This window comes from Colobus angolensis, unplaced genomic scaffold, assembly GCF_000951035.1.
Source record: "Colobus angolensis palliatus isolate OR3802 unplaced genomic scaffold, Cang.pa_1.0 Scaffold111, whole genome shotgun sequence".
Taxonomy (NCBI): Eukaryota; Metazoa; Chordata; class Mammalia; order Primates; family Cercopithecidae; genus Colobus; species Colobus angolensis.
The window spans coordinates 2,255,923-2,272,816 of record NW_012112142.1 but is presented as its reverse complement, the minus strand read 5'-3'; the positions used below and the strand labels follow the sequence as shown (position 1 = coordinate 2,272,816).

General features: G+C 38.0%; 1 protein-coding gene across 1 annotated transcript in view; it reads right to left on the bottom strand.

Annotated features, from left to right (window-relative positions):
- Window positions 1-16,894, bottom strand: part of LRBA (LPS-responsive vesicle trafficking, beach and anchor containing) — a 785,611-nt gene that overhangs the window by 490,557 nt on the left and 278,160 nt on the right. Inside the window, exon 36 of the mRNA XM_011956584.1 lies at window positions 9,366-9,474. Within this exon, the coding sequence (XP_011811974.1) occupies window positions 9,366-9,474 (109 nt within the window). The remainder of the gene's footprint in view (window positions 1-9,365; window positions 9,475-16,894) is intronic.

Below are 16,894 nucleotides of genomic sequence, written 5' to 3'. Positions count from 1 at the left end.
TTTGCAACAACATGGATGAAAACGGAGATCATTATGTTAAGTGAAATAAGCTATGCACACAAAGACAAACGTTGCATGTTCTCATTTATTTGTGGGATCTAAAAATCAAAACAATTAAATTTTTTCAATTGAACTCTGAACAACTGAACTCTGAGATTAAAATAGTTGAACTCAGAGAGATAGTAGAAGGATGGTTACCAGAGGCTAGAAAGAGTAGTGAGGGTGTCACGGGGAGGTGATGATGATCAAAGGTATAGAAAAAACAGAACGAATGAATAAGATCTAATATTTGATAGCAAAACAGGAGACAATAGTCAATAATAATTTAATTGTGCATTTTAAAGCAACTAAAATGGTGTATCTGGATTGTTTGTAACCCAAAGGATAAGTACTTGAAGAGATGGATACCCAATATTCCATGATGTGATTATTATGCACTGCATTCCTGTACCAAAATATCTCATGTACTACATAAATACACCTACAATGTACCCACAAATTACAAAGAAAAGAATTAATAAAAAAATCAATGACATAATTACACTGAAAAGAATGAACTAAAATGGCTGGGTGGAATTCTATGTCAAAACTCATGTTTAAAAACTGAAGCCATCAACTTCTTAATTTTTTCATAATTTATTAACCTTCTATTCTTTCAGAAAATAATTTTCCTTTAAAGAAACACTTCCTTGTTTTTTCCATAATTATTTTTATTTTGCTAAATTTTATACAATACTGCAATAAATAGCCATGTATACCTATCTGTAAATACTGTTATTTTTATTCCTAACAGATACATTCACAAAAATTGGATTACTCGGATCATATTGCTTTCCCATAAGACTAAAAATGTACTTTCCGTTAGCAATACAAAAGAACAGCATTGCCCATTTCATCTCCTTTACTCTCTTCAACAGTACATTAGCATCCTATTTACTTTCTCTCAGTCGAAGACTGGAAAATTGATAGATAATAATTTCTCTAATTTGCATTTCTTGGATATTTGTGTGAGTATCCTTCTCATGTTTACTAGTCACTTTTAGGTTCTTTTGTGAATTTCTTATTCATATATTATATTCAGGATATATTCTTTATTCTTTACCTTTATTCTTACAACTTTCCTGAATATATACATATTCATATATAATAATTCATATATAATAATTCTTATAGGAATTATTAGTACAGTGAATATATTAATCATTTATCAGTCATAAGCATTATGTTTTTCCAAGTTGTTCATGGTATCTTTCCTCCACTTAATGTTATAGGTAGTAACAGATGCCTACTTTTATATTTCTACTTTCTAAATATCCTATATTTTGGTTACCAAATTCACATATATGCCCAAGTTCTACTTTTACAGTTTTCCAAATATGTTTCTAAAGTATTTACCATGTCATCTTCCTCCCTATTGCTCATTTCATCAGGAAGATTTTTAATATATGCTGCCTTTATAGTGGTGTCTTAATTTCTAGAGAGGCAAGTACAATCTCATCACTTTTTCACAAATTGTAGGACTATATTAAAGCATTTATTTTTTCACATTAACTGAATATTTAAATATCCAAATATCAAATTTGCATGTCTTAAATTTGTTATAAAGAATATTTAAATGCCAAATCAACTCTACTGTTATTTTAATGGAGCAGTTTACATTCAATGGATATATTGAGTTAACACATTAACTTAAGAAAAACGAACATTTTTGTGATGTAAAATTTTCTATCTTTGACTATAAAAGACAGTACGGAGTCTTTTTTCCAGTTGGAAAACTGGAAAAATACAAGTAATGTTGGCATATTAAGTAACAGCATCCTGCCAATGTTAATCTTCTGATTTTGATAACTGTACCAGATTAAGACAGAGAATGTGCTTACGAAATTTCCACTCAAGTATTTTGAGGTAGAAGGGAATCCTGACTTTAACTTACTCTCAAATTCAGAAAAGCAAAGCATAAAGAGAAAGAGAATAAATGTAGCAAAAATTTAACAATCACAAGATCTGGGAGAACAGTGAATAGGAGTTCCTGCTTTATTCTTACAACTTTCCTGAAAGCCTCAAATTATCTCAAAACAAAAGACTGATTCTCTCTCTCTGTCTCTCTTTTTCTCTCTCTCACACACAGACACATACACACACACAGACACATATATACATACATACACACACACACACACACACACACACACACCTCAAGACCCCAAGATAGACTATCCAGCATGGAATTAGTTTATGTAAGGCCTTTGAGCCCAAGCTGAGCCATCACATCCCCTGTGACCTGCACTTATATGCCCAGATGGCCTGAAGTAACTGAAGAATCACAAAAGAAGTGAAAATGGCCTGTTCCTGCCTTAACTGATGACATTCCACTACAAGAGAAGTGAAAATGGCCAGTCCTTGACTTAACTGATGACATTCCACCACAAAAGAAGTGAAAATCGCCAGTCCTTGCCTTAAGTGATGACATTACCTTGTGAAATTCCTTTTCCTGGCTCATCCTGGCTCAAAAAGGCTCCCCCACTGAGCACCTTGCTACCCCTACTCCTGCCCAGAGAATAACCCCTCTTTGACTGTAATTTTCCTTTACCTACCCAAATCTTATAAAACGGTCCCACCCCTATCTCCCTTCCCTGACTCCCTTTTCCGACTCAGCCTGCCTGCACCCAGGTGAAATAAACAGCCTTGTTGCTCACACAAAGCCTGTTTGGTGGTCTCTTCACATGAACGCGAGTGACATTTGGTGCTGTGACTCGGATTGGGGGACCTCCCTTGGGAGATCAATCCCCTGTCCTCCTGTTCTTTGCTACATGAGAAAGATCCACCTATGAACTCTGGTCCTCAGACCAACCAGCCCAAGGAACATCTCACCAATTTTAAATCAGGTAAGGAGCCTCTCTTTTTACTCTCTTCTCCAACCTCTCTCACTATCCCTCAGCCTCTTTCTCCTTTCAATCTTGGCGCCACACTTCAATCTCTCCCTTCTCTTAATTTCAGTTCCTTCCTTTTCTGGTAGAGACAAAGGAGACACATTTTATCCGTGGACCCAAAACTCTGGCACCAGTCACGGACTCGGGAAGACAGTCTTCCCTTGGTGTTTAATCATGCAGGGACGCCTGCTTTGGTCCTTCACCCTTAGTGGCAAGTACCGCTTTTCTGGGGGGCAAGAACCCCCCAACCCCTTCTCTCCCAGTCTCTACCTCTTCTCCGCTTTTCTGGGGGGCAAGAACCCCCCAACCCCTTCTCTCCGTGTCTCTACTCCTTCTCCGCTTTTCTGGGGAGCAAGAAGCCCCCAATCTCTTCTCTCCATGTCTCTACCCCTTCTCCACTTTCCTGGGGGGCAAGCACCTCCCACCTCTTCTCTCCGTGTCTCTACCCTTCTCTTTAAACTTGCCTCCTTCACTATGGGCAATCTTCTACCCCTCCATTCCTTCTTCTCCCTTAGCCTGTGTTCTCAAGAACTTAAAACCTCTTCAACTCTCACCTGACCTAAAATCTAAGCGTCTTATTTTCTTCTGTAACACTGCTTGACCCCAATACAAACTTGACAGTGCTTCCAAATAGCCAGAGAACTACACTTCCAATTTTTCCATACTACAAGACCTAAATAATTTTTGTCAAAAAATGGGCAAATGGTCTGAGATGCCTTATATCCAGGCATTTTTCACACTTCGTTCCCTCCCAAATCTCTGTTCCCAATGTGATTCCTCCCAAATTCTCTTTCTTTCCCTCCCGCCTGTCCCCTCAGTCCCAACCCCAAGTGTCGCTGAGTCTTTCCAGTCTTCCCTTCCTACAGACCCATCTGACCTCTCCCCTCCTCCCCAGGCCGAGCTAAGTCTCAATTCTTCCTCAGCCTCCGCTCCTCCACCCTATAATCCTTCTATCACCTCCCCTCCTCACACCCAGTCTGGCTTACAGCTTAGTTCCACGACTAGCTCTTCCCCACCTGCCCAACAATTTCCTCTTAGAGAAGTGGCTGGAGTTGAAGGCATAGTTAGGGTACATGTACCTTTTTCTCTATCAGACCTCTCTCAGATCAGTCAGCGTTTAGGCTCTTTCTCATTAGACCCCACTAAATATATACAAGAATTCCAATATCTAACTCTGTCCTACAATTTAACCTGGAGTGACTTAAATGTCATCCTGACTTCTACCCTCTCCTGAGATGAACTGGAAAGTTTTTTCTCTAGCCCAATGTCAGGCTGATAACTGCCAGCTTCATGAGCCAGACGTCCAGGAAGGCATTAGAGCAGTTCCCCGAGAGGATCCCCAATGGAACTATCAGGAAGATTCCCCAGGTATAGCTAGGCGAGATTACATGATTTCTTGCCTAGTTGAAGGGCTTAAAAAGGCAGCTTACAAAGCTGTTAATTATGACAAGCTTAAAGGAACTACTCAAGGTAAAGATGAAAACCCAGCCCAGTTCATGGCCTGCTTAGCAGCAACCCTTAAACACTTTACCGCCCTAGACCCAGAAGGTCGCCTTATTCTTAATACGCATTTTATCACCCAATCCACTCCTGACATTAGGAAAAAACTTCAAAAATTAGAATCTGGCCCTCAAACACCACAACAGGAATTAATCAACCTCGCCTTCAAGGTGTACCAGACGGCAACACATTTCTTTTTTTTTTTTTTTTTGAGACGGAGTCTCGCTCTGCCGCCCAGGCTGGAGTGCAGTGGCCGGATCTCAGCTCACTGCAACCTCCGCCTCCCGGGTTCACGCCATTCTCCTGCCTCAGCCTCCCGAGTAGCTGGGACTACAGGCGCCCGCCACCTCGCCCGGCTAGTTTTTTGTATTTTTTAGTAGAGACAGGGTTTCACCGTGTTAGCCAGGATGGTCTCGATCTCCTGACCTCGTGATCCGCCCGTCTCGGCCTCCCAAAGTGCTGGGATTACAGGCTTGAGCCACCGCGCCCGGCCGGCAACGCATTTCTGAGTTACAATTACTTGCCTCTGCTGTGAGACAAAACCCAGTCACACTTCCAGTATACAAGAACTTCAAAATGCCTAAGCCGCACACGTCTAAGCCACAGCAGTCAAGCATTCCTACAAGACTTCTGCTTCAAGTGCCAGAAATCTGGCCACTGGGCCAAGCAATGCCCACAGTCCAGGATTCCTCCCCAGCCGTCCCATATGTGCAGGGAGCCACTGGAAATCACACTGCCCAGCTCACCTGGCAGTCACTCCTAGAGCCCCTAAAGCTCTAGCCCAAGGCTCTCTAACTGACTCCTTCCCAGATCTGCTAGGCACAGTGACTGAAGATTGACACTGCCTGATCGCCTCAGAAGCCCCCTGGACCATCACAGACACCAAGCTTTGGGTAACTCTCACAGTGGAGAGTAAGTCCATCTCCTGTTCAATCGATACGGGGGCTACACACCCCACATCACCTTCTTTTCAAGGGTCTGTTTCCCTTGCCCCAAAACTGTTGTGGGTATTGACAGCCAAGCTTCAAAACCCCTTAAAACTCCCCACTCTGGTGCCAACTTGGACAACATTCTTTTAAGCACTCTTTTTTAGTTATCCCCACCTGCCCAGTTCCCTTATTAGGCCAAGATATTTTAACCAAATTATCTGCTTCCCTGACTATTCCTGGAGTACAGCCATATCTCATTGCCGCCCTTCTTCCCAACCCAAAGCCTCCTTTGCGTCTTCCTCTCATATCCCCACCTTAACCCACAATCCCTCAGACCCACCAGCCCAAGGAATCTCTCACCAATTTTAAATTGGGTAAGTGGCCTCTCTTTTTACTCTCTTCTCCAACCTCTCTCACTATCCCTCAACCTCTTTCTCCTATATCAACTCTACTCCCCCCATATTTGGACCTCTCACAACACAAACTACTATTCCTGTGGCCTCTCCTTTACCTCTCGGCAAAAACCCACTGGAATTCCCCTAGGTAACCTTTCACCTTCTCGATGTTCCTTTACTCTTCATATCCAAAGCCCAACTACATACATCACTGAAACAATTAGAGCCTTCCAGCTCCATATTACAGACAAGCCCTCTATCAATACTGGCAAACTTAAAAACATTAGCAGTAATTATTGCTTAGGAAGACACTTACCCTGTATTTCACTCCATCCTTGGCTACCTTCCCCTTGCTCTTCAGATTCTTTTCCAAGGTCCTCTTCTTGTTTACTTATACTCAGTCCCAAAAATAACAGTGAAAGGTTGCTCATAGATACTCAACATTTTCTCATACACCATGAAAATCGAACTTCCCCCTCTACAGTTACCTCATCAGTCCTCATTACAACCTCTGACAGTTGCCGCCCTAGCTGGATCCCTAGAAGTCTGGGTACAAGACTCCCCCTTTCAGCACTCCCTTTCATCTTTTTACTTTGCGTCTCCAGTTTTGCCTCGCACAAGGTCTCTTCTTCCTCTGTGGATCCTCTACCTACATGTGTCTACCTGCTCATTATTGGACAGGCACATGCACACTAGGTTTCCTTACTCCCAAAATTCAATTTGTGAATGGGACCGAAGAGCTCCCTGTTCCCCTCATGACATCGACATGACAAAAAAGAGTTATTCCGCTAATTCCCTTGCTTGTCGGTTTAGGACTTTCTGCCTCCACTATTTCTCTCGGTGCTGGAAGAGCAGGCATTTCAACCTCTGTCACAACCTTCCGTAGCCTTTCTAATGACTTCTCTGCTAGCATTACAGACACATCACAAACTTTATCAGTCCTCCAGGCCCAAGTTGACTCTTTAGCTGCAGTTGTCCTCCAAATCCACCAAGGCCTTGACTTACTCACTGCTGAAAAAGGAGGACTCTGTATATTCTTAAATGAAGAGTGTTGTTTTTACCTAAATCAATCTGGCCTGGTGTATGACAACATAAAAAAACTCAAGGATAGAGCCCAAAAACCTACCAACCAAACAAGTACTTATGCTGAACCCCCCTGGGGACTCTCTAATTGGATGTCCTGGGTCCTCCCAATTCTTAGTCCTTTAATACCTATTTTTCTACTACTTTTATTCGGACCTTGTATCTTCCGTTTAGTTTCTCAATTCATCCAAAACTGTATCCATGCCATCACCAATCATTCTATGTGACAAATGTTTCTTCTAACAACCCCACAATATCACCCCTTACCACAAAAATCTTTCTTCAGCTTAATCTCTCCCACTCTAGGTTCCCCTGCCACTCCTAATCCCAATCGAAGAAGCCCTGAGAAACATCATCAATTATCTCTCCATGCCATCCCCCCAAAAAAAATTTTCTTTGCTGCCCCAACACTTCAATACTATTTTATGTTATTTTTCTTATTAATATAAGAAGCCAGGAATGTCAGGCCTCTGAGCCCAAGCTGAGCCATCACATCCCCTGTGACCTGCACATATGTGCCCAGATGGCCTGAAGTAACTGAAGAATCACAAAAGAAGTGAAAATGGCCTGTTCCTGCCTTAACTGATGACATTCCACCATAAGAGAAGTGAAAATGGCCGGTCCTCGCCTTAAGTGATGATATTACTTGTGAAATTCCTTTTCCTGGCTCATCTTGGCTCAAAAAAGCTCCCCCACTGAGCACCTTGCAACCCCTACTCCTGCCTGCCAGGGAACAACTCCCCTTTGACTGTAATTTTCCTTTACCTACCCAAATCCTATAAAACGGCCCCACCCCTATCTCCCTTCCCTGTCTCTCTTTTCAGACTCAGTCCGTCTGCACCCAGCTGAAATAAACAGCCTAGTTGCTCACACAAAGCCTGTTTGGTGGTCTCTTCACACAGACATGAGTGATAGTTTATATTTTATCTTATTTGCTTCGATAAAATTTTGTAGCTTCATTCCAAAGAGCATGTGTACTTTTCTTGCAGAATTTGGCCCAAAGCATTGTTTTTGTCATATCTATGAACACACTGTATTTCTGATGTCCATTCTTAGCTGGTTACTGACTTCCAAAGAAAAGCTATTAATTTTTTTGCATAACTCTCTCATATCTAATAATCTCACCAAATTCTTTTATTAACTCTGGTAGAAAAATGTTCAAGATCCAGATACACCTCAGGACACAGGAATTAGATTTTCCTAGACCACAGCATTAGAAATTTGAAACTAATCTTATTTTTTTCTTTAACAGTATTTATATTAGCTATATCTTACACTTGCAAGAACATCAAAAAATATGTTAACAACACTGATAGTAGGTATCACCCATTTTTCCTGATTTTAAAAGAGATGACTTTAATCATTAAAAATATTTAATAGTCTTTACCATATTTGTATTGTTTTCTTATATAAATCTTTTTCTCTGAGTTTTAATAGGGCTGGCAGCTAAAAATCATCATATGCTTTTTTTCTACCTTTACCGATATCTTCATGTGTCTTCTATTTTTAATTTGTTGATGTAATTTATTTTGCAGTAGATATCCAAAATAAACATTTTATAATTCCAGTAAAAGTTTTCAGGCATCATACTATATAATTCATTCTTTATATTGATGAATTATGTTATTTAAAGTTATAGTTTAAATACTGTACTTATATTCTTAAGCGAAATAGGTCTTCTAGAGTTTTATTTTTCTAGAATAATTTTCAGATTTGCTGGTTGTGTAAAATTCACTTGGAAGATTTGTCATCTTTTCTAATGTACCAGAAAAATGTCAGCAACATATGAGTTTATCTGTTCTTGATATGTTAGAAGCCATACCGTGCTTTTAAATATTTTTCCAATTCTATAGCAAATGTACTACTTGTCAAATTTTCTAGTTTACCTTAGGTGAATATGGGTCATTTTTTTAGCTACAAAACCATTAATTTCCTGTAGAAATTTATATTTCTTATACATGTTCAGGCACAACTACTGAGATAAGCAATGGTCCCGGGATGGGTTTATCACTTAGTCCTCTCCTATGATAATCCAAGGAGACAGGTGTATGCTCCCTCATTTCCTCAGCTACAAATAATATTATGCTCCAAACCCTAAAGACAGAGAAATTTCACACCTGTGTGTTCAGCTCCTCTCAAGAAACCTGGATGATCTTACCTTTGCCAAAGAGATTTTCATTTCTGGCTAACTAGCTCTGTTTTGCCCAGAAAGGGAGAACTCCTTCACCAGTTTTCTTTATAGGAAAACCATTAGAGTCAAGACTCACCTCTCATTATTAACATTATATTAGCCAAACAAGAAGCTTCTCTGATCAAGCTTCTCTGGTAGTTCAACTGCAATTGAAACCAGAGGCTAAAGAGACATGTACTATCTCCCAGAACCCCCATGACTCTCCCATAAACCTAGATTTTAATTTTTTGATGACATATACTATGTTTCTTTGGACCTGCCATTTTACCAGGACAATTTGCCATGATTATCATTAAAAAACGGTAATTTCCACACACCAACCACATGTGTAACCTACCTCAAATTCCGCATGTCTGTGAATATCTTCTGCTCTCTGCCTGCTCAGGATAAATTCAGCTTCATTTGCTACTCTTACTAGATGATCTTTCATTGTCTGGCTAAGCAATCTGTAAAAAATGAATGTTATCAAATAAATATACGTATTCACACACAACATAAATGATTATTCACTGCTTACTGTGGAGAGGAAGGAATCCTTACTTTCTTCTTTTGACATCATACACAATGAGGTACCATTATTTCACACTAAATAATTGAGGAATGTAACAACAGCAAAAGGCTACCCTTCTGGCAATAGCAGATTGGCTTCTATCAGACTAGCCATGTAACAAAAGGAACTAAAAATATTAGATTAAAGTTGTGTTTTAATCTTTTAAAATGCATTGGAAAGTTACCAAGGCAGCCAAAATTAACCAGGGAAGATCACAGAGAAGAAAGCACACAAAAGATAATCAGTTTGACTTTTTACATTAAAGCATTTGCTATTCCCAAGTGAGAACAGAGGAGCTACACAGACCTGTCACTAGTCTCACAAAGATAAATAGAAAAAAACTGAGGTTCGCAGTCTGTCAACGTGGAGGAGTCCTGGTATACACCCAAGAGTTACAACAGGTATCAGGCATACCCCAGAAAGCAAGAAATAGATCAGGCCTCAAAACACTGAAACAGACCTTCAGAGAACATCTGGTGATTGGTATTTAGGTTAACTGGCAGCCAAAAAGCTAAGCAAAGCTTTCAGGGTGGGGAGAAAAAAATCAGAAATACCAATGCAGGAGGGCCATGGTAAAACCCCAGGTTTTCAGAGGACCTCCGAAGGGCTACATACTAGGAGAAGCCAAAACAGGCCAAACTCTCACAAGAACTTTAAAAAAAAAAAAAAAAACTCAGCCCTTGAGTCAGCTCAGACCCTAAATTAATACAATCAGCTATTAGTCTAACTGCTAATCAGAAACCAAAAGGCAGTCCTTTCTAAAGGAAGATAATATCATAGAGGCTTAAATTTACCCTTGCAATTTTAAAATACAATTTTCAGCATTCAGTCACCAATTAACAGGCACAAGAGACAGTATCATACAAATGAAAACTAAATAGAAACTGGCTCGCATCTGGACATTGAAATGAATGTAGTTAATATGTTTAGAACTCATTGTGTAATAGAGAATTCCAGTAAAGAATGAAAACTGTAAAAGTACTGAAAAAATAAATAAATATAAAAATAGATTTACTAGGTTATTAAGCTCAGCCAGAAAAGGAAAAATTAACTGAAAGATAGGTCAATGACAACTAGACTGAAACATAGTAAGAAAACTTAATGAAAATTGAACAAAATAAATAACAGACATACAGGACATGGTAAAAGGATCTAATATAAGTGTATCTATAGTATAAGAAAGAGTAGACGCATAATTAGAAAAAAGCAATATTTGAAGAGATAATGGCCAAGATTTTTAAAAATTGGGAAAAAACACTGAGCGATATGTTGATGGAGTGCTACAAAACCCAAGCAGGGTTTTTAAGGATACCCCGCTTAGGCAGTAATAGTAAAACTATCAAAGAAAAAAATTCTTAATAGCAGACAGGGGGAGAGGCCTTCAAAAGAGCAACAATAAGCCTAATGGAAGCCAGATAAGAATGCAACGATCTATTTAAAACACTAAACAAAAATACTACCTAAAAGGCCAGGCCAGTGGCTCACACCTGTAATCCCAGCACATGGGGAGGCCCAGGCAAGGGGATCACATGAGGCCAGTAGTTCAAGACCAGCCTTGGCAATGTAGTGACATTCCATCTCTACCAAAAAAGTTTTTTTTAATTAGCTCAGCATGGTGGTACATGCCTATGGTCCCAAGTACTCAGGAGCCTGAGGCAGAAGGATCACTTGATTCAATGAGTTTCAAGTTATAGCGAGCTATGATCCCACTACAGCACTCCAGCCTGAGCAACAGAGAGAGATCCTATCTAAAAACAAACCAACCAACCACCTAAGAATTCTATCCTCTTCAAGATCAGCCTGGCTAACATAGTGAAACTCTGTCTCTACTAAAAATACAAAAATTAGCCAGGCATGATGACAGGTGCCTCTAATCCCAGATACTAGGGAGGCTGAGGTGGAAGAATGGCTTGAACTTGGGTGGCGAAGCTTGCAGTGAGCTGAGATCGCGTCATCACACTCCAGCCTGGGCGACAGAGCGAGACTCCGACTCAACAAAAAAAAAAAAAGAAAGAAAGAAAAGAATTCTATCCTCAAAAAGTATCCTTCAATAATGAGATTTAAAGGGTCCAGAATATAGCACTGTCAGATAAAAAAGAGTCTTTTTCTGAACTTCCTTTATCTGCCTAAACGGAGAAGCTCCCAAAAGAATTTAGCTTTCATCAATCCCTTCCCAGGGAGTTTTGCAACCAAGGAAGATTGACTATTATCAGTAAAGATGAGAAGTTAGTACCAGGATAAGAAATCTAAATAGACATTGTTACAAAACTGTAATATCACTTAACTATTCTCCTAAGGGCCCACTTACTGTTTGCAAAATCATTAGCTTCCCCAAATGTGTCCTTCATGACCTCACTTTTACCCTATTAAAATGGTATTAATATAACCCCAAATTCTAACCCTCTCCTTGAGTCACATTTTTCTGTGAATTCTTTTTTTTTTTTTGATACGAACTTTTGCTCTGTCGCCCAGGCTGGAGTATAATGGCACGATCTCAGCTCACTGCAACCTCCGCCTCCTGGGTTCAAGTGATTCTCCCGCCTCAGCCTCCCAAGTAGCTGAGATTACAGGCACCCGTCATCATGCCCAGCTAATTTTTGTATTTTTAGTAGAGACGAGGTTTCACCATATTAGCCAGGGTGGTCTTGAACTCCTGACCTCAGGTGATCCACCCGCCTTGGCCTCCCAAAGTGCTGGGATTACAGGCGTGAGCCAAAGCAGACGGCCGAATTCTGACATACTTATTTATGACTAAAAATAGATCTTTTTTCTTGCTAATCTGTGTTTGTCTGTTTAATTCACAGGTACCCAAACAACAAACCTAAGATGTTAGAGGAAAACTTTTCCTCATCACCAAAAGCAAAATAAGAACATTCCATGACAAATAAAATAGGGAGAATTTGTCACCAGCCAACCAACATTCTTCACAAGGATGAAAAATAATGTAAGATTGATACAAGTCAAGGAAAACAATTGGAGCAATGAAAATGACAAACACGGGTAAATCTAAAAGAATACTGAATATTTGCAATCATTATGTAACTTCTAGAATTAAAAAATACTGCAATCTAAAATATATAACCACAGCATACAAGGCAAGAGAAACCAAATGAATTACTGTTATAAGTTTCTTGTATCGTACATAGATTGGCAAAAGAATCAGTTTATGTAAGATGTTAATTATAATATTCATACTACAATTTCTGGGTAACCACTAAAGGTATTTAAAATAATATATAACCATCAAGTTAACAGGGAAAAAATTAAGGAACAAATACTTAGCTCAAAAGAAGGAAAAAAACCAAAGAAACACAAGATATGGAGCAAATATAAAGGACATAAATAATAAGATGATAAATTTTAACCTAAACATATCAGAAATACATAGAAAGTAAACATTTAGTAGTAAAATTATTGTCAAATCAATTTTTTTAAGTATATGATGCTTGTAAGTGACACGATTTCAATATAAGGTTGAACAAAGATTGAAAAGTATAGTTTCAGAAAACAAACAATTTTTAAAAGCTAAAAGAAAGGTAATAAACTTCTATTAGTATGAGAAGCAAACAGAAATAACAAGATAAACCTGTTAAATTAATAAGAGGATAAATGAACTACAGATACAGAAATTTAGTATTTTGAGATTCTAAATTTGTATGCTCCTAAGAATATGGCCTACTATCAGATATAGAATATAAAAAGTTATAGAATATTTTTTAACCTGACCTGACTGACATATCGAGAACATTATACCCAGTAAGTGAATAATAAATATTATTTTCAGGTAAACATGGAATATATACAAAAAATAGGCAAAATGTGGGGTCATAAAGCAATTTATAGTGAATTTCAAATGATGAAATCATACTGAATATGTTCTTTGATACATTTCAATTAAACTAGAAATAACAGGATACAGATCACTCTGCAAGAAGCTCTAAGCTGACCACCAATTTTCCTAACCTCCTGTTATCCACAGCATTATGTAATCTTCTCCTTTACAGTGTAGGAAGGAGATGGGGCTTGCCTCTAAGCAAGAAAATATGGCAACAATGAAGGAATAACACTTCAATAATTACATTAAACAAGATGGTAATTTGCATCTTGCTAGGAGACTCTATTGACACTCTCCCTTAATGGCTAAGCTAAAGAAATCTGCCATGTTATGAGCTGCCCTGTGTAGAGGCCTCCACGGCAAGGAGCTGAGCAGAGCCCCAGAAAACAGCCCACAAGGAATTCAGATTCTCAGTCTAATGACTCAAAATGAACTGAATTCTGCCAACAGTCACATGATCATGGAAGCAGATCCTTTCCTAGTCAAACCTCAAATAAGACTGTAACTCTGGCCAACACCTTAACTGCAGCCTTGTAAGTGAACCTGAAGGAGAGGCCCAGCTAAGCCATGCCTAGATTCCTGACCAAAAAAAATTGAGATAATAAATGTATGTTTCTTTAAGGCTAAGTTGTGATAATATTATTAACACAGCAGTCACTAAGTAATATCATTCCATGTCTAAAAATTAAAGAATGCACCTCTGAAAAAAACTCACACATAAAAGAATATATCATAATGGAAATTAGGAAATGTTTGCAGCAAAACGTAGTAAAAACAATGTGCCAAAATCTGTGGATTTAGAGAAACTTTAAGCCAATGCTTAGAGGGAAATTGATATACTGAATAAAAATACTAAAAAAGAAAAAAATTGTCAAAATAAATTATGCAAGTATCGAACTGAAGAAATCAGAAAAAGAACAGCCAGTGAACACTGAAAGTAAAATAAGGATAAGAACAGAAATTAAATGGAAAATAAAAATACACTTTAGAAGATAAAGTTAAAAGTTATTTGAAATACTGAAAAAATCCAAAAGAAATATGTAAACAATTAAAATTAATAATTGAATTTAGAAAGGGCATTGGGTTTAAGGCAAATACACAAAAATCAACTAGATTCTATTTATAGGTTACTAACAAAGTAAAAACGATTTTTAAATACTATTTTGAAAAGCATTCAAAACCATCAAAATATGTAGGAAAAGGAAACAAAAATGTGCTAGAATTCTGCATGTCAAACAGAAAGAATGGTAAAAGAAGTTAAAAATAACTTAAAGAAAAAAGTATACTATGTTCATGAAAGGGAAAGGTCTGTATTATAAAGATACCCATTCTCCACAAAGCTATTTATAGATACAGTCCAATCAAAATCCTAGCAGGTCTTTCTGCATAATCTGATGAGTTCAAATTTAATTCTAAAAGCCACAGAAAATGTAAACAAACAAGAATACATGAGACATTCTTGAAGAGGGGAACAGAGATGATAATCATGACAATGATATTAAAAGACTTAAAAGTAAGATGATCTTTTCCAAAAACTGGTCTTAGATCAACTGATGCTCATATGGACAAATTAACCTTGATTTCTACCTCAAACCATACAAACAAACCAATTCCAAATGAATCCTAGAGAAGACCTAAAGATTTCAGGAAGTTTAAAAAGTTTCTAGAAGATTACATAAGAGAGCATCTTCCTGGCTGGGTCAATGTAAAGACTTACTGCACCAAACAAAAATACACAAAACATAAGAAAAATAGTGACAAAATGAACTACATCAAAATTTAAAGACTTGTGTTTATGAAAGCCACCACTAAGAGAATTAAAAACCAAACTTCAGAGAGGGAGAATATATTTGGAATAATTACAACCAACGAGAAACTGATATCTTAAAAATATTAAAAAGCCTCTTACAAATAAAAGAAAATGATCACAATTTTTAAAATGGGAAAAGAACACAAGCACTTCACAAAAGAAAATTTCCAAATGGTGAATAAGATTATGAAAAGTTGTTCAGCAATACTAGTAATCAAGGAAATAAAGATAAAAACTATAAGATACACTATACCCCACCAGAACGGCTATATATGTTTAAAAGGCTGGCATTACCAAGTTATATCAAAGATGTGAAGTAACATGGACTCTTATAATCACAAAATATATTAATTAAAATGTTCATGGCAATTATTTACAATAACCAAACATTAGCAACTACCCAAATGTCCATTAAAAATAAAGCTAATTTTTAAAATGTTGGATTTTCATAAAGTAAAATCCTAAGTAGGAACAAAAAGAATTAGTATTATGCATAACAATATGAATTTCACTAACAATATTGAGCAAAAACACACAAAAAATATAAAATGCATGAATTGCCTTGTATAAAGATAAAAATTTAAAAAATCAAACTATGGTATTAGAAGTTAAGAGATTAAGAAATGGCTACCTTCAGTGCTACCTCTACATAAAAGGACTCATATGGAACACTGATAATGCCTACAGAGTTCTAAATCTTTTAATAAAATGTCTTGGATGTATAAACGAATGACCCATTCTGATTAATGCTTTTATAACACCATTTACTTATAAACATATCAACAGAATGATTCACTTTATGTAATCTGGAACATGTTTGTTATGTATAGGTCTTCTAAACTTCCTTCTTTAATAGGAGTTGGGAAGACAGAGTGTGCAGGGATAGAATTATTATTATTATTATTATTTTTAGGGACAGGGTCTCGCTCTGTCACCCAGGCTGGAGTGCAGTGGTGCAATTACGGCTCACAGAAACCTCAACCTCCCAAGCTCAAGTGATCTGCCTACCTCAGTCTGCTAAGTACCTGGGACTACTTACATGTGCCATCGTATCCTGCAAGTTATTTTGGTGTTGTAGAGACAGTGTCTCACTATGTTGCCTACATTGGTCTCAAACTCCTGAGCTCAAGGCATCCTACTGCCTTAGCCTCCCAAAGTGCTGAAATTATGGGCATGAACATACATGGCCTGCAAGGATTATTTTTTTAATTTATATAACAAAAGCAGCTAAAAAGTGCCACTAGAAAATGCCCACCTACAAAAGTTACACCCAGTAGTCATCAACAATGACACGAACTTACTCCCATTCCACAGGGCACTTACCTCACTTTGTAGCAATGTTTTTATTTAAAATATAAATAAGGCCAGGTACAGTGGCTCATGCCTATAATCCCAGCACTTAGAATTAAGACTGCTTGAGCCCAGGAGCTTGAGACCAGCCTGGGTAAAATAAAGAGACCTCTTCTCTACAAAAAAATAAAAAATAAAATTAAAAAAAATTAGCTGAGTATGGTGGTGCATACCTGTAGTCTCAGCTACTCAAGAGGCCAAAGCAGGAGAATCACCTGAGCCCCTGAGCCCAGGAGGTAGAGGCTGCAGTGAACTGTGATGGCATCACTGCACTCCAGCCAGGGGGACAAAGTAAGTCTTTGTCTCAAAAAAAAAAAAAAA